This window comes from Lachnellula hyalina (genome assembly GCF_007821495.1).
Source record: "Lachnellula hyalina strain CBS 185.66 chromosome Unknown contig00025, whole genome shotgun sequence".
In the NCBI taxonomy this organism is placed as follows: Eukaryota; Fungi; Ascomycota; class Leotiomycetes; order Helotiales; family Lachnaceae; genus Lachnellula; species Lachnellula hyalina.
Genome location: NW_022157139.1, coordinates 32,627 through 56,887, shown reverse-complemented (window position 1 = coordinate 56,887; position 24,261 = coordinate 32,627). Strand labels below are relative to the sequence as shown.

The 24,261-nt window shown below is 47.6% G+C and overlaps 4 protein-coding genes across 4 annotated transcripts; 2 read left to right on the top strand and 2 right to left on the bottom strand.

Moving 5' to 3' along the window:
- Positions 1-3,544: 3,544 nt before the first annotated feature.
- Positions 3,545-5,063, top strand: aldA_1 (Aldehyde dehydrogenase; the record flags this gene model as incomplete). Its single annotated transcript, XM_031147055.1, has 2 exons — positions 3,545-3,601; positions 3,654-5,063. 2 exons carry the CDS (start codon positions 3,545-3,547, stop codon positions 5,061-5,063), a joined length of 1,467 nt encoding a protein of 488 aa, XP_031007674.1.
- A 3,189-nt stretch (positions 5,064-8,252) lies between these two features.
- fsr4_3 (Trans-enoyl reductase) lies at positions 8,253-9,494 on the bottom strand (the record flags this gene model as incomplete). The annotated part of the gene is made up of 3 exons (XM_031147054.1): positions 8,253-8,433; positions 8,485-9,257; positions 9,315-9,494. The coding sequence occupies 3 exons, from the start codon at positions 9,492-9,494 to the stop codon at positions 8,253-8,255; spliced, it is 1,134 nt and encodes a 377-aa protein (XP_031007675.1).
- Positions 9,495-14,033: 4,539 nt separating this feature from the next.
- On the bottom strand, positions 14,034-14,723 carry LHYA1_G002075 (uncharacterized protein; the record flags this gene model as incomplete). The annotated part of the gene is given in 2 exon segments (XM_031147053.1): positions 14,034-14,646; positions 14,662-14,723. The coding sequence occupies 2 exon segments, from the start codon at positions 14,721-14,723 to the stop codon at positions 14,034-14,036; spliced, it is 675 nt and encodes a 224-aa protein (XP_031007676.1).
- Positions 14,724-17,646: 2,923 nt separating this feature from the next.
- On the top strand, positions 17,647-18,876 carry orsE_1 (Dehydrogenase; the record flags this gene model as incomplete). The annotated part of the gene is made up of 4 exons (XM_031147052.1): positions 17,647-17,796; positions 17,853-18,235; positions 18,322-18,605; positions 18,662-18,876. The coding sequence occupies 4 exons, from the start codon at positions 17,647-17,649 to the stop codon at positions 18,874-18,876; spliced, it is 1,032 nt and encodes a 343-aa protein (XP_031007677.1).
- Positions 18,877-24,261: the final 5,385 nt, after the last annotated feature.

The following is a 24,261-nucleotide window of genomic DNA, read 5'->3' as shown; positions in this document are numbered from 1 at the left end:
ACTTCCTGCAAATCGTTTTCCGCCGTGGGATTTGTTGACTCCAGACTTGGAGAAAACTAAGACCATTACCAGATCTTTAACCACAACCAGACTACACATTTGACATGCATGTCATCTTCTACTTTTACACTTAATACTTGCGTACAAATCACCCGTAAGGCCTCTTTCAGGTGATCTTGTTCCAAATCGAGCTACCGGAGATTCACTCCAAGTCAGCTTTCTCTAGCATTTGATTGAACCACCAACTTTACATTCACAGTTTAACATGCAGTCAGTTCGATACAATCACGTCCCTCTTGTCTTTGTTCCCCTATGTGAATGCCTTCACACCTGTGGTCTCGCCACTACCTTTACAGTATTTAGACCGCATTATACACGCCCTTTCCCAAACTACAAGAAGTCTCTTCATATTTGTCTACAAATCAAAAGCCAGATACCCCAACCAACCATTATCAAATACTTAACAGATCTTCCAGTGCGCACCGAGTTACCTATTTACCCCAAGTACGAGTATGAAAATTCCTACAACTACTCCCACCTCTTCATCCGCTTCTACGTCCAAGACGCCAACAGAGCAAACACAATATCCCGACAATACATCCACCAGTTCTCTTCCAACCACCACCATGTCTTTCAGGATGCCAGCTCTCGAGGCCTTACCAGAATTCTCTGATGGAGACTTACGCCGGTGGTTCCGTGGCATCATATTACGTTTGAGAGCTAACAATGACATCGGAGGAGTAGTCATCCCGCCACCAGCAGCTGTTATGGTCGAGATTATTGAATTCAGGACATCTGGTACTGCTGCAGCCTTCTTGTCAAGGTCAGCACCTATACAGTCAATTATAAACAAAGACGACATTACAGAGAATGATCTCGACACCATGGTGAATATGCTGTGGAGCCGATTTCCGTCTTCCATAACTACAGAGGCCGAAGAGGAACCAGCAGAGCAGAAGAAGAACCCAGCAAAGGCAAAGCAGACTAGCCTGGGGGAACCGAAGACATCCAAACGCCTGAATGACCCCAGCGAACGAAGAAGCCCCGGAGAACAACTCAGGGCACTTTCACAAGGCGAGAATACGTCCGCAGAAGAATATTACCAGCAAGCCCTTGCAGCTCTCCACGCTTTCAACCTCGAAGACAAGAACTACAACGTTCCCGAAACCGAGCCGGCAGCTGAAAACATGTACGATGGACTATTGCACTCGTTTCTTAGTGTCAACCCGTCGCACTACGTCCACATATGCGTCCTCACCACCTATCTGAGAGGCATTTACGACGAGGAGTTCCGCGAGAGAATTGCCAACTCTGTTGACCTTGAGAACAGCACCCTTGCAGATGTCTATGACTATGTCAAGACGTGTTCTGAGATGTTCGTTTCGCAAGACAGGCTTCAGAAGGAACAGGCTAGGCTTAACAATGGATGCGAACAGCAATAGTGAGGATACGACGAGTTCTTCGAGGCATAGCGTTTGGAAGATAGCCCGGGTTTTTTCTCGACCTAGACCCTGGGTAAGACTTAACCTGGGGTTGAATTCTCTTCTATTGCTAGGAAAGTGAGATGTTATATGACTTAATTGATTTATGAGCACATGGAATTATCATTGGGATTGGCGCGGTGCGATTTTACTGTAGGATTTTGAGAGACCTAGAGAGCTTCTTTTACTTGTTGATTAAATTTGCGTTTCTCTATGGAGATAAGTATCTATTCTAATAGCCTCAATAATCAACACCCTGCATTTTCTAAACGCTCAACCAAATTAAATATGCTTTTAACCGCATTAACATCATTCTCAACTTAGATTTCATTAATAGTTCACGTGGGGAATCTTCTACTAGTAACCAACTTCAAGCAGGATAGGTAAAACTCACTTCAAACCAAGAGCTACAAGGATGGCTATCCTAGCAATGTTGCATAAGCTACAAGCAGATAATCCACTTCCCAGTCCCCGTACATAATCCTTCATAAAATCATCGCTCCCAACCGCCCAAATCTTCCGCGTAACTCTAGGTTGCACTAGCAAGCGAGCAAGCGTCCGAGTACGAGATACGGTACGAAGTACGAAGCAGAAATCTCTCCGAAGCAGACCCGCCCCGGAACAATAAAGACATCCACCCACTTTACTCCGTAGAGTCCGTACGATATTTCGCTGGGATCTTTTTAGGAACTGACTGATGGCTATATGGCTATAAGCTTCACCGTTTCGTAGAAATTATAGGACTTAAGAAATTTCAAGTTTATAGTGGCGGAGGAACAGCGATGTTAGCAAGCTAGCGTTGAGTTAGATCTCTAAAACCGATAATTAATTAGAATCTAATCCAGTATAATTGCGATTTTAATTGTTTATAGACGAGAGGTACAGCTATCAATAGAGACGAGCTAACCCTATCTATCTATCTTAGAGCTCGCCGTTGTACTAGCCAGAGCCTAGAACAATGTATCTCTCTAATCAACTGTTAAGTAGAAGTCCATCAAAAGGGCTAGAATCAGTTGATTTAAGTAATTTTATCCTCAAGTTGCTAGTAAAGGGCGGTGTACACACTAGTATATGCTGCACATGAAGATGCGAAAACGAAGCTATAGCAGGGGCTGCGGCTCCGCACCCGGTTTCTCAACGATCCGAAACGGGTTAGTCAACGGTTGCTTATTATGCGTAGGCGATTAATTACTGTATACGGAGGAAGGAACTATATATTGATAAGCCGCAGAAAAGTCACCCACGTGGTGTTTATAAAAAAGAATAGTGACCAAGCCCCTTATTGCCCCTAAGGTACCCTTGGTGACAAACCTCTGATAAGAAGCGGGGTGGGCTCATACGCCTTAGCGGCTTGCCCCGCCTTTTACGGGTCTAAGACAGGGGTAAATCAGTAGTGTTTTTGAGGTCACCAATCCGCCCTACCTGCAGCCAATCAAATAAATGGCCGCCCTAAAATGCCTATGGTGACAAACTTTTAATATAATATAACAAAACCAGCTAAGACCGCTTCATGAGGGATCCAGCTACGGTCCGTACCGCATGATTGAAGAGCGGCTCAGCCATTCGGAGTGATATCTTCGAGGCTCTAATATAGATAAGGATCTTAGTGCATGCCCACGTTTACGGCGGTGAGCTTTGGCACTAAAGAGTGGGCTGAAAGACACGCTAAGTGCTGTTTTACTAAGTATACAGGGTGCTGTCACTGAATCTGCATTTTGCTCAGTTTGGACAAGGATTCTGACGTGGGTAGAACAAGGTATTGATTGGCTGAATGAAATCCTTTGACACCTTATCTGGAGAGTAAACCCCCAAGGAGTATTTATATACTAGAATCAGGAGGTTCCCGCGAGCCGGAGTCCATATGAACCTGGTGAAGGCGTATAATGTGGAAACATGCATATTACGGAGGATAATACCCTCAGGGATACGGAGGTACAGCATGCTTTCAAGTAGTGCAAGCGTAAACATACCCGCGGGTTAAGAATCAAAGCGTTTTTTTTTATCTTGTCGCGCGTATATCTCTTGCTACCCCTCCCATCAAAGGTCTCCATCACAAACTCAAGATGGCGTTCTCATTTAGCAAGTCGAATCTCCCAAAGCAGCTATTCATCAACAACGAAGTAAGTCCGTGAGGCTCCGAAGAAACTGGGTACGACTAATAGCTTCTTAAAGTATGTTGCTTCGAAGAACAGCAAGAAATTGGAGGTCTTCAACCCAAAAGATGGTTCGCTAGTTGCCAACGATGTCGACCTCGCCGGTGAAACAGATGTCGATGCCGCAGTCAGTGCAGGTGAAAAGGCCTTTCCATCATGGAAGAAGCTTGCACCCACTGCCCGCAGAGACATCATGCTCAAGTTCGCTTCATTGGTCGAACAGCACGGCCAAACTCTCGCTGAACTCTCCCGAATCACCCTGGGTACTCCGTACGAACCGTTCGGCAAGTTTGAGGTTGGTGCTTGCGCCGAGGCCTTCAAATACAATGCTGGCTGGATTGATAAATTTGCCGGAGAGTCATTTCCACAAGACGATGGATTTCTCAAGATTGTGAGGAATGAACCACTTGGCGTCACTGCTGGCATTGTTCCATGGAACGGTCCTCTGGGCACAGTTGGTCTGAAGGCAGCCCCAGCTTTGGCAACTGGAAATTGCTTCATCCTCAAGCCGTCAGAGAAGACACCATTCGCCTCCCTCGCACTGGGACCTCTCATCATCGAAGCCGGTTTCCCACCAGGTGTCTTCCAGGTTCTGTCAGGAGATGGCACGACTGGTGCTCTCATCTCAAGCCACATGAAGATCCGCAAGGTTTCCTTCACGGGCTCCATCCCCACCGGAAAACGCATCCAAGAAGCCGCCGCCAAGTCAAACCTCAAGCGCGTAACCCTCGAACTCGGAGGTAAATCCCCCGCTGTAATCTTCGACGACTGCAACCTCGAAAACGCAATCACCTGGGCCGCCAACGCCATCACCGCCAACACCGGCCAAGTCTGCTTCGCCGCCACACGGATCTATGTGCAAGAAGGCATCTATGACAAATTTGCCGAGGGCTACAAGAAGGCTCTTGAGGAGAGAGCCAAGGCTATTGGAGACCCAGATGCAGCAACGTCAGTCATGGGTCCTCTGGTCGACAAAGCGCAATTCGATCGCGTATCCGGCTTCATCGAGCGCGGCAAGAACGGCCAAGGCACACTCTTGACGGGCGGATCCCGAATCGGCGACAAGGGATTTTTCATCCAGCCCACGGTCTTCACGCACGTTGCAGCAGATGCCGAGATCCACACCGAGGAGATCTTCGGTCCCGTCGCTGTGCTGAACTCCTTCAAGACCGAGGAAGAGATTATCGAGAAATCGAACGATACCAACTTTGGGCTTATGGCTGGCGTGTTCACGCAGGATATCAATAAGGCTTTGAGGGTGGCGAGTGAGTTTGATAGCGGGATGGTGGGCATCAATTGTGTGAGTTTGATGTTGTTGAGTGTGCCGTTTGGCGGTTCTAAGGAGAGTGGCTCGGGACGCGAATGTGGGAAGGATGCGCTGCAGGCTTTTACGGAGAGGAAGACTATTATGATTAACATGACTTACTAGACAGATTCTCAAAACCTAGAATATAAATTGTTCACAAATCCATGAACTAATCTGGACAGTAACAGCAAAGTCAACCCAGTGGCGCCCTTGAAGCTCGGATTCAAGGAAACCACCTCATTCTTCATTGATATTGTAACTGGTTGAATCCAACTCTCCATGTTTCCTTTACTGTCCATTCTTTCTCGCCCTCCCCAACGTCTCTTGGAAATTACAATAGTTATTGCTGCCAAATCTACCACATGCTCGTTGCAAAATGCGATTATTGGACCTTCATTATCTATTGTCTACACCAGCGCCACTTGCGTTTCCTCAACTTGGGTTCTGTGGATGTCAATACTCTTGACGGTTTGCGGTGTTTATAGATCTTTCAATTGAACGTTTTACGAAGCGGATGCAAACAAGATTGTGGCATGAGTTTAATGGCACTGAGGTGTGAATGAGATGGTTTCAGGGTAGGTTAGACGGCATTAAAATCACTTATTGACTGACTGACCATGGAGTCTTAGAGATTGAATGATATATACCATGTATTTCAATAACTACCTCACAGGGAGGTTTAATGCTGTATGAAGAAGGTGGTGGATTTATTTACACAATAAATACAGCTGCTAGCTAAGGTATGCAAGTCTCATGTCTCATAAATCATGATTCATAACACATCATCACTCATACCCATCACTCCCATAGCCCCTAAAACTCTCCCTATGCCGCCTCACCCTCATCCTCGTCCCTGACTTCCCACTCCCCGTCCTACTCAGCCCCTCATCGAACCGACTCCCCGCATCATCACTCCCATACCCCCTACTATCCCTATGTCGGCGACTATGATGACTTCTGACACTCCCACTCCCGCTCCGTCCATGCAACACCCTCTCCGTCCCCTCTTTCCTCTCCTCCATCTTATCCACAGCTGCATTAACCGCCAACCCACCAACAGCAGCCCCAAGTAACGTCATCAGCACATTCGGATCCTCCTTCCCCCTCCCTCCCTTCTGCACCTGATTCGCGGCCAAACCGCCCGCAAGCGCACCAGCCGCCGCGCCCGTAAGCCCCGCACCACTATCCGTAAAGATATCCTTCTTCTCAGCTTTATAGTCGCGGCGTTCCCGGATCCGATCATTGGCCGTCACGTAGCCGTAGTCGCGGGATCGGGGTGAGTGGTGGTAGGAACTGCTGCGACGGGTAACGGGCTTGGGACGGCGCAAGGTGTGGGAGTCGGAGGGAGAGTCGCCGTGCAGACTGCGGCCGCGGGGTCGGCGTTGAGGTGGAAGCTGGACGGGCGGTGGGGGGATGTAGGCAGAGCTTCTGCGGGATCTGGGGTGTTCGTGGCCGATTGGGGGTGGAGGGATGTATTGTGATTTTGGGATTCGTGGGTATTCGAAGTGTTCTGCGTCTTTGCCTCGGCTTCGGGGAGGTGATTGCGGTGGGCTGAACTGGTCTCTTGGGGCGCCCCTCTCCATGTTCTGGGGTGGAGGGGGAGGAGAATAATAGCTAGCGGAGGGTCGGTATTCTCGAGCGCTGCTCATGGGCGGCGGAATGTCATACTGATACCGCGGAGGTGGAGGTTCGGTATATGACCCTGCGATTGATTCAGGAGCTCCACGAGGGATATATTCGCGCCTTGGCTGCGGCGGTTGTTGGCTATGTATCGGAGAATCGACGTACTGCGGGGGTTGGTTGGAGAGAGGGGCACCAGAGCGTCTGGGTGCATCGGCAACCAACTCGTCGTCTGGAGACGGCTCAGCTTCATCATTTGCGCTTGAGGACGAAGAGTCGCCGTAATGCTCTTTGAGATGCCGCTGGGTCTTCTCTTTGCCTCTCTGCCGCTTAGACTTTTTGACGCTGTAGGTATTGGGATGAAAAACGTGTTCGGGCAGCTTGTCGAAATGCTGATCAATGACTTTATTGGCACCGTTGAGGGCTAGACCGATGAATGGGCCAGCCATGGCTGTACGGAGTAAGAAGGAGATGTGGTTGCAGTGGTAGTGGTAGCGCTTGATTAGGAAAGTTCAAAATATTGATATTGCGCTGAGGAAGGGGGTTGGAAGAGTGATATCGAACATGTCATACTGTATGTCTCAAGTCCGCGAGATGTGAGGCTTTTATCTTCTGGCAACAAACATCGTCATAGGAAGCACGGAGTAAGTCGCTCACCGTCTTTTGACAACATCGCCTTTGCCGGCGCTGGTGTGTATTGCATTGCATGGCATTGCTTGACCATGATGGAACGAGCGAATTCAAATGCGTCATTGTGCATGAGCGATGAAGTTTGGCGGAAATCCATGTCGGCACCGGGATCGGGAACTGCCGCACAACTCCAAAAGGAGGCGAGCACGTGATATGAGGGGGGAGAAAGGTGAGCCAGAGGGGACGTCGGAATGGAAATGCGACAGAAAAGGGAAGTAGGGGATACAGGGTCTCTGCGCCTTTGCCGATAAATACAACTCTGTAAGACATCATCCTTGAAGTGGCAAAGTCGTCTCACGTGGGACCTCGGAATGATTATGGATTCACGCTTCACAGAATGCAGCACACAAGGCCTCCTCCTGATGGAAATTCTAACGTGTTGAGTTTCAACTGGATTATTGCACCGTATCTATTCATCTAAGACGTGTCACTTGATGGATTTACCAAATGGTTATATGACAGAGGTATAGTTACACAACCACAACGTACGTACAAGAGAATTCTCCCATCTCGCCACGACAAATCTCGGCATTGATTCGCGTCGCGGGGTAATCGCACGCGTAAAGTGCTTATTCGCCACGCGTCTCTCTTTTTTCGAATACCACGCAAAGATGTCAAGGTGCGGTGGAACAGGTGCGGTGGAACAGGTGCGGTGAAACAGGTGCATGTATCATAGTCGAACTTTTCAAGGGTAGGTGCTGTTGGGTGCAGTCACTTCATTCTCAGGCTTGGTGAAGGAGTTGCTGCTCAATTCTTTGGTCGGAGAACCACGATTAGACTAGTGACCCTTTCACCGGTCTAGCAATTCTTTCCAAACGTTGCGTTGTCTATGCATTTTTTGTTCCTATTCCTACTCAATTTCCCCCAAACTTGTCATTGCATGATGAGTCCAAATTTTGCCATCGCAGGGTCCAACTTCACTTACATTTTCAGCCCGGGCTACCATCCCACCTCGTTATGAAATCAACGCTACATCGTTAGATGCCCGGTGTATCAGAAATTCTATGAGAAGTTAGACATAGTTCGAAAGTAGAACAATGGTTCCCACCGATAAACAAGCTTCTTCGATGACACAGCTCTCTCAGACAACAAAATCGACCCTCGCTCGACTGCCTCAAGCCCTCCCAAAACCTCGACAGGATGGGCTGTCAACTTCCCCTTTTCAAGCAGTAGCGAAATGTATCTATGTAGCATGAGCCTCGACCATCAGCCCATCCATTACCTTTGTACGTACCTGTACATGACATACGCAAACTCGCCATCATACCCTACTTCCTCCAGAGTACGATCCGAACCCCACGGGGACAACCTGCCATAAGCTGTCGAAATAAAAGTCTGTGAGCCCTTGACTTCCTTCATCTCCACAGGTGGCCATGGACTGACTCCCCTCGGCGGATTAATGCTATTGATATGCGCTCTATGCCCATCAAGTGGAACCACCGCCAGGATATGTTCCCAGCTGTCCTTGTTGGAAATAGGATCGAATACATGTAGCACTTCCTGTCCTTTCAAAGCATCCCTGATCTCACCCACAGCACTCCCACGTCGGTAATCCACAATAATATCTGCGGCATTCAAAGATTTCACGAAAGGAATACCCTCTCCCGCAACAGTGATAATCGGATTACAATTCGACAGCTTCGCGAACTTCAACGCAAACGCACCTACAGCAGATGCTCCACCATACACCAGCACCGGGAACCTCGTGCCCTTTGGTACGGGGTTCCACGGCGGCGGGATTCTCAAATGCTGGTACAGAGCCAGTGCGGCAGTCATAGCACACAGTGGAATCGTCGCACCGTCTTCGAACGAAGTGTTGGGCGGCAAGCGGAATGTGGTGCTTGCGGGAGCAATGGCGAATTCGGCGTGCGCGCCGTGTGGATCCCACATTCGATGGAGTGCTGCGACTCGGTCGCCGGCGTGGAATTCGGTGACGGCTGAGCCGGTGCTGTAGATGGTTCCGGAGATGTCATCGCCTTGATTCATCCACTCGCCCGCTTTGGCCGCCTAGACACAGACTGGTCAGGGTTTGTATGGGCAGATTTAGGTGCGCTTGAGTGTTACCTTCCAATCTTTAGGATTTGAGTCCGTTGCAATGACTTTGATTAGGACCTCGTCGTCTTTTGGAACTCTAGAAGGAATAAGTCGCGCGGAATTCGTTGACGGGTGACTAAAAACGTACGGGATTTCAACCTCGCGAATTTCACCGCGAATTGGACTTCCAGTGAGAAATAATTCCTTCATTTCTTTGGTAGCAGGTTTCGATCAAAGGTATTTAGGATTATATCTAGGATCTGTATATGATATCCAGGCTTTCGTTAACGTTTTCACACTGTGAACCAAGTCTCCGTACCTAGGCTTTTGATAGTTTCTGTGCTCTAGATGGAACTTGGCATCGAGTTGAAGAGAGTCTCCTCTTTAATCCTGAATGTGTATTTACACGCTCCCACGTTTGTTTATTCTCTTTATACTACTATTCTCCGAGATCCAACGTAAAGAGACTGACTTGTCATGATGATTGATATGGCGCTAGCTGAAGGGACCAGGGACATGCTTATAGATCATTTCCCCTCACTCCTGGCCGCAACCTGCGAGCCATATGTTAAAGCTACTCGCAAACCTAACCTTATTGGGAGCTGAGGTCTACTATACAACCATTCCGAAAATAAACTCACCCTTTAACCTTTTAATCTCAAAGATTTATTATTTAAGTTTGCCTCTGGAACTGTGGTCGGCAGTAGATGTTTCCGTGCTCGTCTCTCTATCATAATCTACCTTTTCACCTTGACATCTTCTGCAGCGCAAACATAAGAACGAGATGACGAGAGGTTCCCTTAAGAAAAGCTGGACGGCTTACCAAAACGGAGATACGTATCAGGTTAGAGAGCTTTTTGGGCAGCTTAATAGCTCCGAGGTCCAAACCTTATTGGAACGAGCAGTCCTACACAACTCACTAGAACCAGCGAGCTTTTTGCTTGAGCAAGGGGCTGATCTGACGATAATCCCTCTGTTCTTAATTGTTGATAAATGTTCTATCGAAATGCTCCGACTTCTATCTGAGTTTAAGATGAATTCCACTAAAGGCCGGAACAGAATGTTCTGCTGTGAGTTAGAAAGGTCTCCTTTGATTTTGAGCTTAGTCCAAGACCTAACACTTATACCAGATACGCCTGGGAACGTCGAGACGTAATAGACTGGTTGCTTGACCAAGGACTGGATATAAACTTCAGGGGCCATCGAACAGTAAAAGGCGCAGATAGAATGTGCCGCGATAACACTTGTGCTATTCTTAATAAAGCTGCTGCTTCTGGCGATATTGCTCTCTTTAACCACCTTATAGCCCGCGGTGCCAAACACTCTCGGAGCAATGCTCTCCACTTCGCAACTCGTTGCCACGACGCTAATAAGGTAGTTGCTATAATCAGTCATCTTATCAAGAAATACGATCTAGATGTCAATGGCGACACTAGTTGCGGAGGCCTGAATGAATCCCTTGAATTCGAACCTAGTCCTGGATCTCCTTTAAACCACGCAGTCATAGCCTCTAATGCTGCTGCTGCCGATGCCCTGTTAAGGTATGGTGCGAAAATTGGTGTGGCGGAAAAGCTGGCGAACAGCCCTGAAATGAAGGAGGTGTTTAGTAAAAGGAGGTAAACTTTTTGTATTTAGATTTCATTTGACATATGTTACAGGCCGTATACTTGCATAGCTTTTCCATTGCGCCAAACATCCCAAAAAGAGTCAAAACTAAGTTGGGATAATTTAGTGCTATTGTACTATACATATATCCAGGGGAATCGGCACCATACGTGACCGGCCTGTGACAGCATATGCATACTAACTGTCCCAGCTCGAGACAAACAAGTAATAGCGGACACCAACAGATAGATATTCATAGGCTATTATGTCTGGCCGTGCCGCTAAAGTTTGCCAGCCTCCAAGTTCCTTCCTAGCTGGTACTATAGGATGTGACACTGAAGTGTCGTCGGCTAATACAGGAAATTCGCAGGCTATATTATTTGTCTCAGGTGGATCATTTGCATATTCTTTGATGTGTTGTTATTTCTTATATGTCTTTGTGACTTCTCGAGGGACTGGTGGACATTCAGATGTGCCGTATGATAATCCATGGTAGCTTGTTCGGGGGACGAAGACTCAACACCTATACGTGGTATTCCCTGCGAACCTGTGAATGAGCTCCTGCTCGTCCTGAGGATTGAGTGGCGCCGCGCGGCGACCTCGCTATCGCGGCACGTTCGTGGCAGTAACCGTTTATAACCGTGGTCCAACGCTATCATTCTGCAAGTTATATGATGCAACAACTTGTACACATGCCATCAATTGACGTTTCATTATCATTATTATCATTAATTCACCAGGAGCGAAAGGTCAGAAGACAAGTGTTACGACAATGTGCTTGGTCGAAGTTTAAAACAGGATACTAGCGACTTTGCTGTCAAGTGTATATTTGCTGTCAAAGCTATCTTCACAGTCGTTTAAACTGTATGAATATGCTTCTTCTAGGCATAGATGGATAGTTTATTTTTGTTAGAAGCAAGTTTGTAGGATGCTGAAAGGTGGTATTATTATATCAAGATGACATTTACTCAATGATATGTTATGCTTGTTCTCCACCGGCTCGCAACCTCCAATAGAAGGAGGGAACGTTTTCGCTTCGCACATGGTCAATTTTCTTTCTTGCTTGGTGTCGTACGTTATATACGGAAACGCCGTCAGTCTTATATTTGCATAGCAAGTGTGGCTATATCAAGCGAAGTACAAATTCGGCATCAATCCACCAAAGTCAACGCACGGCTCAACCTCTCCCTCATCCGCCCTTCCCTCCTTTATCATTGACAGCATGATACTCAACATCTCAAATTCCTCCTCGTCTTCACGTTTCTTGAACCGAAGTTTATCCAACCTCTGCTCATACGCCTCCTCCAACATCTTCTCATCCCCATTCACGCCCGCCAACCCCCTCGAAAGTCGTGCCGTGGCCCAATCATGCAGATAGTGATCTTGAACTCTGCGCTTGCCCATCAGAATCTCCAGCATCATGTCAATGATTTCGAATTTCGGTCCATCCCTAATACCCCAATACCACAATCTTCTCCTCGCCTCACAGGTTGTCTTCTCGAAAGCCTCCGCATCCACTCCGTCGATATCGATTGCCTGGTGAACTCTTGCCACAGCAACTCTCTCCAACTTCTTCGATCTCTGTCTCTTGGCCTTGTGCGTTGGTGAGAGCATAGACTTGATGCACTTTATCTTCGTCTTGGGCGGGGTCATAAACTTGCGCTCAGCTGCTTTTTCCTCCCTGCGTAAGTGTCGCACGATGTCCAGCATCTCCTCCCGAACCGACCGTTCTTCCGCAGTGAGTCCTACTCTGTGTGTGATTTCCGAGTGGTGTGCTCTCTCTTCGGCTTCGGCTTTAAGTCCTTCCTTGAGCGTCCATAGGTGAATGGTTAGAAGTCGTTCATCAACGCGTTGGCAGGCTTCGCGGAAGACCCGTCGTTCGAAATGGTTCTTTTCCGCCATTGAAGGCTTTCCGTGATATGTTGCTGAAGACATGATGCATTTGAGATGTGAGAGGTCAGGAAACGTGGATTTTGAAGCTGGAGGGGCGTGGGTGGTGTGGTTGGAGAAGGAGGGGGTTGGGTAAAACTCTTGTGCGACGAGTTGCGCTTTTTGGAGTTGATGAATTGGTAATTGTGGGGATAAAACATATAAGGTCTTGTAAACCAATAGGCTGGGCGGTGTCGTGAGATCTTGCGGCGGTGAATGGAGACTTGGTATGTGTGGAAAAGTGAAGGGGCAGAACTGTCGAATATGAATGACGGTATAACTTTCTCAAATTCTATTTAGGTGAGCAATAATGTCCTCCAAACTTGATAGATTATTTGCAACGGTTAATGTTGGAGAACGGGCATTTGAAGGTACGGTGGTTCTGGTTGTGCTGGAATGATCGAGAATGGGCATGCAAGATGAAGTCGTTGGGCCAGGAGGACTTGAAGGAATAGCTTGTCTGTCGCTGCCGACGTTGATGCGCATTCCACTCGATCTTGAGGGTCCGTCTCTACGGTGAGACATGATCTCTGTTGGTTACTTCCTGATGTGTAGCTTCTTGGGTTCGAGTGTCGAGTGTATGAAGTCCATATATGTCAAGGGTTAACTTGTCATGTTTCTTGAAAGAAGTTCGCTTTGAAATAGAAATCATAGGGGGGTCTTGTAGTCATTTTCAAGTGATTATAAAACTTCTGTGATTGTTGATGATTCAGAGAATGCGAATAACGCTCGCTGTAAGGGCTGACACCGCACCAGAAACGTGAATATCCCTGAAGGACACATTGTCGCTTTTGAGGTGACTATTGCCTTCACAAACGACTTGTACTCCAAACAACCGTGCGGGTGAGCTTGAAGGCTTCGGCGCGTTGTCATAATTTTTTTCAACCTTAAACCTGCGTAGGTAGTTTGCTGTTGATGGTATGATCACGTGTGCAACCCCCCCGCCCCTCCCCCCTTTTGAATTTGGATATCTTGCATCAACCCGGAAGAATGAAACAAAAAAAAGTATGTTTTAGATATATACCGCAAGGTAACAGTTAAGCTATCGTACTTGTCCTTCGCGGATACTTTTAATTTGAATCAAGCAAATACATTGGCTTTATTTCATCACGTTAAACAGATAAAATGGGACTTAAAGGCAAGGAGCAGCTTCTCAAAACCTCCGAGGGACTAGATTGAATGCCACGCACGATCGAGCTAACAGTTGCAGACATGTCATACGGCCCAGCGTCTCCTATTAACTAAGAAACTGTGGTTGTTGAAACCCTTCTGACGAGCGCTCTCTCTAAGCTCCTGTTCTCTTCGGAACCCCAGTCGACCATACATAGATTCCATAATCTCTTGACCATACATCGGCCCCAACCAAACCCCATTACAATGGTGATAAAGTCCGCCTTTACCTTTAGCAAGCAGCTCATTGGTAACAAGGTGCCCTCCCCCACTGCACCGATAGCCAACAACGTTCTTCAGCCATTTCATGCCCATCACGCAAGTCGAATGTAGTGAAAGTTGCGACTGCGCCCATTTATCTTGCTCGTGCTTTTCCGCTGATGAGAGGGACTCGATTTGAAGTTGGCGTGTAGCCATCTTGACATCGTAGCTTGTTTTCAGGGTGCTTTGGGATTGGGATTCGGGACCGTCAAGTCTGCTTGGCATCCTAGATCCGACAGCTCGTTTGGGATCATAGGCCTGAAATTGGGGGCCGTCCAGTCTGCTTGGCATCCTGGATCCAAAAACTGGTCTTGACAGTGAGTGTTGATTTCCTTTGGGAAAAGGGCTATCTCTGTTTGTGTGTGGACCGTTGGGGCTTTGTCCAGGAATGCGTTGGCTATTAGTTGCATACTGCTCCGAATTCAAGGCCGAGCGTCTTGAGTTTAGTGGCAGAGCACGTCTGGGATCGTTCATATTGTTCGGTCTTGAGGCAAGATTTCGAATTGTAGTTGGAGGTTGAAGATCCGAATGGTGTTTGGTTGTTCTTATGTTTGAGTAGAGAAGGGTAAGTTGTTGAAATATCGGTTGAAAAAGGGTGGAGGCGGGAGCAATTGGAGATGTTTTATGGACGGCTGAAGGAATGAGATAGCACGGCATTTGAGATTCAAGTGATTGACGGACGGGTTTTTGAATCATGGGAACCCAAACATCGGAGTCGTGAATAAAGAATGTGATGAACATTGTTCCCCCTTGTGAATATCGTCATGCGGAGTTGCCTGGGTGGCCGTGAATACGTTGCGCAATGAATAATCGATGGATGGAATTTGCCAAAATGAAAGACCTGTCACATTATGGGTCGAGGCGCGGTGCTAAAAACTCGCCAAGTAGATGGCCCGTGCTTTTGAGGTTATTCCCAACTTTCGATTTCTATCCATTTTAGCTTCTCTCTTTATAATTATCTTAGCCAATGAAACCTTTATATTGATGTTCTATTGAGCCGTGGCAGAACTATTCTCTCTGAAATTCACGACCAATTAAACTCCCAGCACAAGATTCGACCTATCAATGACACTGGAGAAAATAGCTGACCAATGCCAATGAGTAAGTTTCTTGAGTAATCAACTTGTTGTTAACCCTCACTCCAATGCTGAACACTCGTAGCAGTCATCACTAGGGTCCCAAAATCGTCTAGTTGCGACAACCAGGGATCCAGAGTACCTTCTTCCCTATGATGAAAGTTCACCAAATCCCCGTAAGTCAACTGTCTCTTCCCATATGCTTTCTCACGCTGCACCGCGTATTCTGCCTCCCACTCATCTCTAGTAGAAGCCATCCACAACGCTTTCCCGCATGGAAGGGATAGCCCTCTTAGCAAACTCCCATCGCATTTGTACGAATGTAGAGGCGAGGCTATGTCGAACAAGAGATCAATGAGGAAGAGCACTATCATCGTTCTACGAGGTGTGAGCAACCTGAAGTCAGGGATTTGTCCTTGGAAATTTGTGGACAGCAAATGACGGAAACATTTCTTACCGGCGTAGTGATTCGGCCAAGATCCAATCTTCCCAAGTAGCTCGAAACGATGAATTGTCGTATTTTCTAATAATGCCCTTGACTTTCATAGCTATCTCCTGTTCATCATATTACTTCATTAGTAAAAATTCAATCTCAAAACCGACGCAAAGACTTTACGTACCACCATAGTATAGATTAATGGAATATCAAAATCTGTGACTTTTTCGTTATCTTCTGAGATGCGGAGAAGAAAGTAGACTGTTATAGCTTGAAGAGCAGCGACAGCATCCTGGTCACTGTAATGTGAATACTATAACTCGGTTAGAAGGCCAACAAACAAAAGAAGCTTGTAAATGCAAAATAGTGGGCCAACCTCTGCCAACAGTCTCTCTTGCTCCAGTCTTATAGTTCTCCAAATGAATCCAATATTATCCTGGTTCTTCGCAGAATACCATTTCACGATGGCAGCACAGTTGTTGAGAGGAGCTAGCCCGTACTGGTGAGTGTCGATTTCATTTCCAGATGTATTGCCGCCGTAACCGTAATATGGGTGTATGAAGGGTGGAAGGCTCTGATGAGAAATCATCATATGTGGGTATGACCGCAGGGTACATAGAAGGTAGCTTCTGCTGAGAGAGAGTTGACGTTTCGGGGCTTTTCTGACCGAAAACAGTTTCACTGATTCGGGCATAATTTCGTCAAATCCAGAAGTATTCCAGTCTTCAATGTCTGGAAGGTCCGGGCTCAGCCCGATACCATCTGCTGGTAGTGTGGCTGGAAGAGAATGGAGGAAAGTGAGTTGAGACTCGTTCGGAAAAGTAGATACCGAGTCGATTGATCCAAGAAATTTAGATAATGACAACTCTCCAGTATTGGCTTCTTCGATCGTTGGATCTTCGATATAAGTGGATGTATTATCCACAGGCTCAAAATTCCATATATCACTTTCGAAAGGAAGCACAGTAACGAAATCGGACATTGAGTCTTGACATGGAGTAAAAGGCTTGGTCGTGGTGGAAACTAGTTGCAGGGACGTTTCCGCAGAGTCCAAGTTTGGGCTTATCTGTAAGTGTAGCGGCATCTCCGTCTGCATTGAAGGTATGTCTGAAGTAACCAACGACCCTACTGGTACAGTTTGGCCATAGCCACATGTGATGTTCTTAGCCACGCATCGAGAACATTCTGGGTATATCAAATTGCAGCGTGTCTTCGCTTTCGTACAAGCTACGCATGCTTTTTTTCTTGATCTTACCCGAGTCTTTGCTTTCCGGCAGTAAGAACCATGTCGGAGATATGATTTCCCTGCATTCTCATTATTGGAACGGGACTTTACTAACAGCGAAGAATGCGGGATTTTGTGGGGCTAGTAGCTTACTTACGATTTTCAAAGTTCTTGGCGCAAATTGTACACCTCAGTGTCTGTTCTGCTTCTGCTTGGGCGGATGCTTCCATGTTGAATTGTTTGCATCACTAAAGCCAGGCCGGAAGAGATTCGTTCGTTGCATATGCTGCTTTGAAATATGTGTAGAGTAGGTAAGCATTAAGAGGGATGATGCGAAGGACCACGCAACTCCGTTGCATGCTTACATAAACCCCCACCAATCCGGCACTAAGCGAAAGGGGTTCGCTTGAGAATGCCTCTATCCGATCGAAACTCTCGGCCTTATTTACGATTACCAATATTAGACTGGAAACATCATTTGATAAATATCGATTTTCAATCATATTTGACGTCTTCTGCACCTCTACACGGTACTCCACACCGGGGATTCAATATTGCAAATAAAACCTCCGCCGATATATATAGGGAGATGGAGAACACTACTTTTTGTGCCTCTAAATCCAGAGAACTCAGTCTTCGTTGCTTCAAACTCCTTGAGTCATGACACAAATCACCGACAATAAGGCGGCATGGCTTCCATTCGAGAAAGCACCTTCGATGGAAATTGGACCTGGCCCTACGCCTAATCCTGCTGAGAATGAGGTAGTGATCAAAGTAGCATACGCAGCCGTAAATCCAACCGACTGGATCGTAAGACTCTCCATATTCCGACGAAGTCTATTGCTCATCAGCTTACTCGTATTCAGATGCAAGACCAACCTTACGCCCACCCCCAATATCCTTTCATAATCGGCGTCGACGTCTCTGGAACCATCGCACAACTTGGCTCAGCCGTGACTCGATTCGAAATCGGCCAGCGAGTTATTGGGCACTGTGACAGTCTTCTCACCCTAAAGGCTACCAATGCTGGCTTCCAACACTACACAACCTGTCGCGAGATCCTCGTTTCTGAAGTTCCGAACTCGGTTCCTTTGGCCAACGCCGCTGTTCTTCCGCTCGCAATCGACACTGCGTCTACGGGGCTCTTCAAACATCTCAAGCTCCCCTTCCCGTCCGTCGACCCGAAACCGACTGGGAGGACCATCTTGATTTGGGGTGGTAGTTCCTCGGTTGGCTCTACAGCAATTCAGTAAGCGTAATCTCTACCCTCCATCCATCTGTAATATAGTGTCTCTTCTACATAAAGGACCAACGCTGACTTCGTACCTTCCACAGATTGGCACTCGCTGCTGGACTGACTGTTGCCACAACAGCAGGAGCACACAACAAGGCCTACGTAAAGGAGCTTGGCGCCACCCATGTCTTTGATCACAAAGCCCCAAACGTCATTCAAGACATTTCGAAAGTCCTTAAAACCGGTGATGTGGTCTTTGATGCTATCGCCGTGGAAAGCTCTCAAAAGGCCTGCGCGACAATCCTACACAACATTGGAGGCGGCAAGCTCCCCGTTGTTCTTTGGCCCTTGCCAACCGAATATGACGATGTCGAATTCGCGTTTGGTATGCTCCAAAGTCTTCTTATCCTTCTGGTGACTTTTGCTTACCATAGGACGCAGTTAATGGCCTCGATCCTGGACTTGTCGATCTCGATATCGGGGATGCGGTTTGGCGCAAGTTCCTCCCGCAGGCTTTGGCGGCTGGGAGGTTTCAGGCTAAGCCCGACCCGGAGGTTTTGGAGGGGGGGCTAGAGAAGGTTCAGGAGGGAATTGATATTCTTAGAAAGGGGGTGTCGGCGAAGAAGATTGTGATTGAGATTGCAAAGCACGATTGATGGTAGGATGAAATGTTGCAAACGTCCGTGTCTATAGTTCCACCCCGTCTTACCCCTCGGAATAATACGGAGGAGATTACTTGGTTATTTGCTCAATGTTAAATTTTCTGAAGATGCTCACGTGTAGACTCCCAAAACCCCTTGAACTATGACTTACAATAGAATCGTCAGATTGAGAATGTTGGGGGCGAAAAGATGGTTGTAGCCACTTAGCTGTGATTTTCATATTATATCGAGGTTGTATTTTAGAATCTTTTGAACAGGACGTGATAGTAAATATAGATACAACATGAACGTTAAAGTTGATATACATCGCAATTGGTTTTATTTTCATTATATTTTCTCTTGTTCAACTCGGGCTTACATCTCTCTTCATGAGTAAACTAGCGGATAAAATTTCCACATGAATTATCTATCACAACAACATCGCAACTGCACCCAGAGCAATGGCACACACAGCCCCAAAGCTACCTCCAACTTGTCCTGCCGCGCTGCTGAACTGCACCGGTGTCGCAGTTGGGCTCGAAGTCGCAACGCTACTCGCTACCGGCTTGGTGGACACAGGGTACACAGGTGTCGCAGTCGCACTCGAAGGCGCAGCACTACTTCCCGCCGGCTTGGTGGACACAGGGTACACAGGTGTCGCAGTCGCACTCGAAGGCGCAGCACTACTTCCCGCCGGCTTCTTGAATACAAGGCTCATACTTGGTAATCCAGTTCCAGTTCCCTGCTGGGTCTTCTTGCTCGAAGAGCCGGTTGGGTATGGAGCGGAAAGTGTAGTGGCACGGAGAGGAATGACGGTCACAATGGAAGGGATCGCGCTAACAGCCGCTGAAGTTGAGGCGTAGCTGTAGCTGGAGAGGGAGGGGACGACAAAAACACCCCCAGATTTCGAGGCTGCGCTTTGGGAAATAGATGCGGTTGAGGCTGCGAACTGGACAGTCACGTATGTTGTAGATTCCTTGCCGCTGTACAATGTTGTGGCGGAGGAAGAGAGGCTAGATGCTACCGGGGTGGAAGGAGAGACAACTGGAGCAGATGGCTTTGTGGCAGGTGCAGATGCAACGGGGACAGAAGTAGCAGGTGTAGAAGCAGCAGGTGTAGATGATGCCGGGGTCTGATTTGCAACTGGACAGTATGTCGTGTAGAGAACCACGGTCTCGGTAGTCAATTTTCCGATCTTGGCAGGGCAATTTGTCACCGACGGAGCACACGAAGTAACGGTGTAGACCTTAGTGGTGTATACTGTTGAAGTGGTGTATTGCGTGACTTGAGATGTTGGTGCCGGAGGCGCGGGTGTTCCAGTAGGGCCCGCCGAAGAGACTCCATTGCCTTGTCCAGCCACAGGGCAGACGGTGGTGTAGAGAGCGATGGTTTCGGTGGTCACAGAGCCCAGGCGCGCTGGGCAGTCAGTTACAGTGGCAGCACATGATCTAGGTCCTAATTAGTACTCTATTCTGTATGTCGAGGTCGTGTAATACTTACGTGACTGTGTAGACTGAAGTCGTAAAGACTGTTGATGTGGTCAATGGGATATCTGTAGAAGATACCGGTACTCCGGTCACAGCGGCTGCAGATGAGGATATCGATACTCCACTTGTCGCGGTGCTTCCAGATGGTGATTCGATGCTTGTTGTTACAACGATGCTAGATGAAGCTACTAGTGTACTGGAACTCTCCGAAGAGGTCGAAAGCAATGTTGGCTGAGCTGATATGCTCGAGTTCGTGTACGGAGGCAGGGTCAGGTATGACAGGGATGAAGAGCTTGGCGCCACCGTGCTGCTGCTTAAGCTAGAAGATGACGTCTGGACCGATGATACGGAGCTGCTGCTTGTTGGTACAGCGGGGGAGCTTACACTTGACGACGTCGTCTGGGATGACGAAACAGAGCTGCTGGGTGGTGGTACAACTGCGGAACTGGAACTGCTACTGGCTGATACAACCGACGAGCTGCTGGAGCTGCTGAAGGATGTAACGGAGCTACTTGTTGTCGGTGCGGCCAGGGAGCTGGAGCTCGAGGATGTCGTTTGAGATGATGAAACGGAGCTGCTAGTCGTGGGTACAACTGCGGAGCTTGAGCTGCTGGAAGTTTGTCCAACTGAGGAAGTGCTAGAGCTGCTGGACGATGAAAAGGAGCTTTAAAGGTGGAAAGTTAGTATCATAATTCGTAAATTTGCAGAACGACATTTTAGAAATATCTAAAATCAGAATCTACTGCAAAATTACTTACCTGCTGCTTGTGCTTGAAATCGACGACGACGAGGACGAAGACGAAGGAACCGAGGATGACGTGGTTGGAGCAACGCTGGAAGATGAAGATGAAGATATCGAGGATGATGTAGTCACAACAGAGCTGCTCGATGAAGATGTTGAGGACGAAATTGAGCTAGTGCTGCTCATGGTACTAGACGAAACCGTCGATGTGCACTGTTTCGGTGGAGAAATACCATTTAAGGAATTCTTGATAACATCAAAGTATGGTGTTCCGCAATCACAATCGTTCAGAGCAGATGTGGCTTCCCAAAGCATAACACCTCCGAATTGATCATCCGACTGGAAAGCCGAAATCAGGTTGTTGGCTTCGGTTGCGTTAAGGAAGTCTCCATATCCTGCAGGAGTCGCGCAGCTGGTCGCAGGTCCCGCTTGAAGTCCAAGGTAGATCTTGGCTCCATTGCTAGCTCCACTGTTGATTGTGTTTTTCCACGCCTGGTAATTCAATGTGGTAGCGGAAGACTTGGTTGTTGGATAGTTGGGGTTAGCATTGGCCCAGTTGCGGGCAGTGCAACCAGCTGCATCGTTGTTATAAAACTGAATCCATATAACGTCGAAAGTGGAGGCAAGGATCATGTTGCCCATGTTAGCATCCTGGAAGCCATTTGACGCCAGCAGTGGACATTGAGGGGCACCAGAAATGATATAATCCTTTGCTGGATTCTGTTGGAAATTCTCTCTAAGTCTATCAATGCAAGCAATATAACCGGCTTGTGCGTCTAAATACGGTCAGCGATGTTATTTGATCTGCCTAGAGGTAATTTACCAGAAGATGTGTACTCGATATCAAAGTCGAAACCATCGATATCAATCTGGTATTCGGTTGAGGTATCAGTGTTAGTAGAGCTGCGGTCCAGAGGTCGAAGACCGCCAGCCGCGACCCAATCATCGGTCAATGGTCCGTAAGCACCCCAAAGAAAATCCGCGAGAGCAATTCCCTCGTCTGCTCCTGTGAGCGCATAAGTTGAACTAGCGCCTCCCAGGGAGAGAAGGATCTTCTTGTTTCTTGTTTGTTGACAGTATGGAATGTCTTCTTGGACGGTTGGGCACCGAGTTGGAAGCTGGTTCTCAGCAGGATCGTTTCCTGGACCTTGGTAATAGCTGTCACCGTAGCACTTGTTTCCAAAATTTTCACCTATCAATCCATTGCCCTGGTCCGGGAAGACATTGATGAAGCCAATGGGAATAATGTCGACACTCGATTCATCACAGAAAGTCCTTAAATCTTGTTGATTGGCACCTGAACCCTACTCAAGTATCAGCTAATCCACTACCATATATCTTGTTAGACCTACCCAATACAGTGCCACGTTAGACTTGGAGCTTGCATCATACAACGCGGCCGAGGAAGATATCAAGCAGAAAGCAGCAGTAGCGGCAAAGATGGACTTGGTAGAAAACATTATGATAAAATATGATTAAAAATATTCTGAAAAGATTGTGGTATGATCGAAGCTGGTAACGATTGTGGTGACTGGGTAGTCAGTGGGGAGTCAAAGACAGGACGCAAACAAAAGTCTGCACAGCACGATGGCCGTTGAGGGAAGTGGTAAGGAGAGGTGGAGGTTATTGATGATTTCGATGGAGAGAAGAAGGGAAGAAGAAAGAGGAGAAAGGCGCATAGAAAAAAGCCATCACTTGATGACTCGGGTTAATCAGGGCAGCAGTAGGCTTGCTGTGCCGCCCGCTTTCTCCTGGTGTCTGCTTGCATTTCAAACAGTACATCCGTACCTGCAGGCGTGCGGCAAGTTGAGATGAGAAGATAATTAGGTGTGTATAGCGCGGGGTCCATAACCTTCTTAGCCATTCGGGTTGGTAGAAACTGGAATGGAATATTGCTTTGGACGGGAACTAGCGTTACTTTTCAAACGAGTCCGTTCTGAGGCTTCAGCCGCTGGCTCTAAAGTCTCCACATACGCCGTATTCTGACGCTTTCTACTCGGCAGGACCAGTAACTCCAACAAAATTGGGCCGTGTTAGAATCGACTCCTAGAAGCGAAGGTGAAGTAGTAGTAAGACGGTAGAAAGTCTTCCCATAGGCACTGCATTATCGTTATTGTCTAGCTCATGCTCTCCGAAATCAGGATATTCATTCATTGCGGGTTTTTAGTGCCGGCGTGAGAATCTTCGGAGGAGATGAGAGAGTATCTATCGTATTGCTTCTGGGAGTGAGTGAGTGCACTCTTGACCTTCACTATGTATTTGTAGCTCCTCTGCCTTTTTTGGTTGTTTGTGCCCTCATCGCGACTATGACTGTCTCAGTAATGTGCGACATGTGTGAAAAATGAGCGTGGAAGGGGGGCGGGGAGGGTGGTCAGACATGCCGCTTACTTATGTGTATGGTTCCTGACTAGATCCCAATACAAAAGGTGGCTTCCGTGCGGCCAATGGACTGACAGGCTAAGGCGTTTACGTGCATCGTATTCCGTTTCCGAAGGCTCACGGACCCACGTTTTGACCGAGATCTGGGAATTGCAAATCGCAATAGTGGCCCTACGCGGGCCATGGCGACAGTGGGAAGTCTCAAACTGGATGGGATGAGCAGGATCATCCTCGTTCCTTTGCATGAATCAATCAAGCTTAAATCGTCTACACTTCGACAGCAGTTTGTCGCTTAGAGTAGTCAAGCAACCTCAGTCGCTCTCACAATCCACAAACTTTGGGCCTGATGTTTAACCGCCATTAATTATGAGTAAGTAATTCCTGTAAAATACTCGCAATATTAGGATCAATCGCAATGAGACGGTAGCTAACGTGCCGTTACTACCTAGTCACTCGTGTGATGCCTTCCTGCCTCGGCTCTTCCCAAAGTGGGAGGTCACGCCAGTTACGCCACCTCCTTTTGATCAGAGTTTTGCGGGGTCTTACATAAGCGCTGAGCCAAATTATTTCCGGGCTCCCTCGATGCTCCTTGTGACCCAGAAGTTCCTCTGGCTTTATCGAAGCGCTAATACCCCTCAATGAGAAGTCCTGCCTGATCCTCAACATTATCGCGCTCAATAGGTAACAAGTCCCTCTGCTGGTCAGGATAGTTTGGCTCAAAAGGTGAGCTGAGAACGAATTTCAGGTCAAGCACTCAAGGTACTTGTGAAGCTGTTATATGGAGCACCTTCT